Source organism: Sinocyclocheilus rhinocerous, unplaced genomic scaffold (assembly GCF_001515625.1).
Source record: "Sinocyclocheilus rhinocerous isolate Xijiao unplaced genomic scaffold, SAMN03320098_v1.1 scaffold1458, whole genome shotgun sequence".
NCBI lineage: Eukaryota > Metazoa > Chordata > Actinopteri > Cypriniformes > Cyprinidae > Sinocyclocheilus > Sinocyclocheilus rhinocerous.
The window spans coordinates 449,975-453,823 of record NW_015633180.1 but is presented as its reverse complement, the minus strand read 5'-3'; the positions used below and the strand labels follow the sequence as shown (position 1 = coordinate 453,823).

The following is a 3,849-nucleotide window of genomic DNA, read 5'->3' as shown; positions in this document are numbered from 1 at the left end:
TTTTTTTTTTTTTTTTTAACCCCAGATCGGTCCATATGAAGATAACTTTGTTGTTGTGTTTTATTCCTTCCTCTCTGCCCACATTTGCCATGGCTGTAAAAGCACACTCATAAAACAGAGCCGTTAACGCATAGTTAGCCCCTGACTGCTCTGGCACCCATCCTTGTCAAATCACAGTCAGGTACCATTCATGCAGCACTCACTTGCTTCCTGCTGCCTGTATTCTGACGGTTTAAGACTTTGTGCTGTGTGATTTAGTCTTGAGCAAATGGGATTTAAGCTGTTGGCCTTGTATAGTGAGTACGCCATACATACTATAACAGTATAGGGTATTTGTCTTTGTAGGTTTTGACAGGAGTCCTCATCCTAGCTGATGTGAGGGATTCATTCCAACACTAGTTTGACTTCATGGCTTTCAGTGGTAATGTCAGGATTAGAGTAATAGGTTGTTTCACCAGCTTGTCGAGGAAAAGGTAACATTTACTTGAAAGTACTTCAAAATCCTGTGAGAAAAGACTCTCTAGAAAGCAGAGACCCTTCTAATATCTCTCTGAGTAGTTTAACATCATTTTATTATATCATTAAGAATTATATACATTACCATTCAAAAGTTTGGAGTCAGTAATTCTTTTTTTATAATGAAAATAAATAATTGTATGTGGCAAGGATGCATTAAATTGATCAAAAGTGAAAGTAAAGACATTTGCAATGTTACAAAAGATTTATTTTTCAAGTAAATGTTCTTTTGTACTTTCTATTCATAAAAGAATCCTAAAAAAATGAATTACATTAAAATATATTAAAATAGAAAACATTTTTTTAGATTGTAATAAGAATTTACATCACCACTTTTACTGTATTTTTGATCAAATAAATGCAGCCTTGGTTAGAGACGTATTTCAAAATTATTTTAAAAATCTTACCGATCCAAAACGCAGAGAGCTATTTCTCTAAATATAGAGGCATAAGGAAGAGATTGTTTCAGATCCTCTCTCCCTAAGGCTTTTTGGCCTAAGGAGGCTCTTAACCCAGCATTCATTTTGTCCTGTACCCTTTTCTCTCTTATGGAGAGTGAAACTTTACTCTTGGATCTGATGGGTTTTTTTTTGTGAATGTCATCCTTCACAAGGGCTGACCAGGCTGAAGCAGACAGCCCAGAGACTCTGACGAGATGCTTTTGGCTTAGTATCAGAGCCCCAGCAGGCCCAGAACATCCTGTCAGGGGCAGTTGTGGGGTCCATTCATTCGGACCAAGAGTCTCTCACAGGAACCCAAAGCTCTGGTTTCATCCATCAATACCAGGCCTGTAGGTCCTCTGCTGTGGCGTTCTGTTTCTGAAAATCACATTGAAGAACAATAGGATATTAAAAGAATTCTGGAGAGGATGGTTTTCACAGGAGTCTGTACAGCTCCAGTTCTCTGATTCCAGAACACACTCATTCCCTCTCCTGTGACTCAGAGATCTGTTATTGTTGTAATAAAAGACAGAAGTAGATGTGAGGTGCTGTGGATTTAAGAATTAATGTAGCTTTTTTTATCATGGTAGATATTGACCTTCACTAAACCACAAATCCCAATACAAAACAATACAATACAATAAAATAATGGTACTGACCAACACTTAGCAACTCTTTCCATTTGCCATTTTCAAATGTCTTTTGTAATATAAATCTGTGGAGGATTTGTGAGGTTGGATAGATTTAAATGCAACTTTACAGCAATTATCCATAGATAAAATGTTTCCAGGGCAGCAGTAATGGTGACACAAGACACCCTAAGCAGTATCAAATTGTTAATCTACAACATGAATTTCTCAAGATATATTTAAACTCCGTCACCCTCAGCAGGGTAAATGGTTTCAGGTCATTGTCGTGTGGTTTTCTAACTAAAGAGATCCTGTTTAACACTGTTCATCCCTGTAAAGCAGCTTGGACACAATCTGTATTGTATAAAGTGCTATATAAACGAAGGTGACTTGACTTGACTTAGAGTTAACAATATTTGTTTGCCAACAATATTTGCAAACAAAGATCAGTTGGCAAGCAACAAGAAAAATGTTGCACAAGTCTGTCAGTCTTGTTGGTTATACATCCCATCAGTTGCACACAGTTGCAAATATGCAAAGATAATAACATGTGATTGCTGAACTATCACTTGCACACTATCACATCTATTACCTAAAATTTCTCATGCAACCAAGCGAGTTGTGATTGGTGGTTTTATATATCCGTCATATGCCCCTGCATAACTTAATGGATGGTGCTTGTCCAATTTAAGATGCTGTATTCACCAAATTTAAGGGTGATAGGCAAAGTCTCTGCTTCCATGACTAACATTCTTGGTCTAATGAAAATGAAATGGCAAACTCTCATTTTGAGAGAATCTGTGCAGTAAATGCACACAGGTTGGCCACATTCAGTAAGAAATGACTTACTGAATGTCTTCTGTTTATGTCTCCCCCACAGTCATGGACTCACAACATCCCAAAAGAAAAGGAGTTTCTCCACAAGTTGGTGAAGGCCAGCATTATCACAGACTTAACCAATGGGATTTGAACCTCCCAAGGTGGGTGCCTTTCTAGGAGGGCTCAAAAACGCAGAGTCCTGGGAAACCCTGGACCAGTCAACACTGAGGAGCGTGATTTCAGAGGTGGGAGCGGTGGCTCAGTTAAGATGCACATGTGCCTTCTAACCGACAGGCTTCCTCTGAGCGGGACGTTGAAGGTTTCTTGAATGTCTCGGGAGACAATCCTTGTTCGAGTACAGATGGAAGATATCAGAGACTTTGAGGTGACCAACACAAACAGCGCTTGAGGAACGAGTCTCAACATTAACTGATTGTGCCAAATGTACCTCTATCGGAGGAGATGCCCCTCCTCTCCTGCCTGAATGTATTAACGGTGTAAATATCAAAGATTTTTACAGTGCATTTTAATGAACTGCTACAGCCCCTGGGGTTCTGCCTTCACACGTGATTCTCCGTCCAGGGCAATCAGTACATATCCTGCCCTAGTGTGAGGAAGGGCAGTGGCAGGTCTTTGATTCAGCCCTTTTTCTGAGCACAGGAGGCTCTTTATCTCCTGAATGTGAGCTTATTATGTTACGGCTTCTTTTGTCGAAGAAAGGAGTTCAATCTCAAAGTTATTTATTTTGGTCCACAGATTAAGGCCTTTGTTTTTTGAAAGCTCCCTTTCCAAAATGTATTATAAATACCACAATTTGTTTTAGGTGGTAAACTGAGTACCTATTAGAAGTGCACCAATACCACTTTTTTCCAATCTAATTCTGATACCTGAATTGTTGTAACTTGCTAAATACACATGACGTCATTATAAAATGGGCAAAAGACAAATACATATTCTGTGGTACTGTTCATAAATTTGGAATCATTTAATTTTTTTGAAAGAATTAATCTTATAATTAATCCTATTCAGCAAGGATGCATTAATTTGATCAAAAGTGACAGTAAAGACTTTTACATTGTTACAATAATTCTATTCAAATTTCAAGTAAATACAAGAAAAAACATCCAGTGCATAAATCTAACACAAAGTAGCAAGAACCACAACATTTTTTTAATCAACTTATACATCAAGGATGTATTAAATTGATCAAAAGTGACAGTAAAGAATTTTACATTGTTAAATTGGTAATTCTGTTTCAAATAAATGCTGTTTAATATTTCATAATTCATCATTTTACTGTATTTTTAATGAAATAAGTGCATAAGAGGCAACTGTCAAAAAAAAAAATTGGGACATCTCTGACAAGGTTTTTACTGTTCATATCACCATTTTTGTGATCTTAAATTTGATAAATTAAATACCTATCCTTTGTTGTAGTTTGGTAG

At 37.2% G+C, this 3,849-nt stretch overlaps 1 protein-coding gene across 8 annotated transcripts in view; it reads left to right on the top strand.

Moving 5' to 3' along the window:
• st3gal3b (ST3 beta-galactoside alpha-2,3-sialyltransferase 3b) overlaps positions 1–3,617 on the top strand; it is a 64,822-nt gene extending 61,205 nt beyond the window's left edge. For 7 of the 8 annotated variants that reach the window (XM_016556564.1, XM_016556558.1, XM_016556561.1 and 4 more), the window contains one exon: positions 2,466–3,617. In XM_016556564.1, coding sequence (XP_016412050.1) covers positions 2,466–2,555 — 90 coding nt within the window. In that variant the 3' untranslated portion in view covers positions 2,556–3,617. Of the gene's footprint in view, positions 1–1,129; positions 1,307–2,465 lie in introns of all 8 variants that reach the window. The other variant, XR_001640400.1, reaches the window with a different exon arrangement.
• The last annotated feature ends 232 nt before the right edge of the window (positions 3,618–3,849 follow it).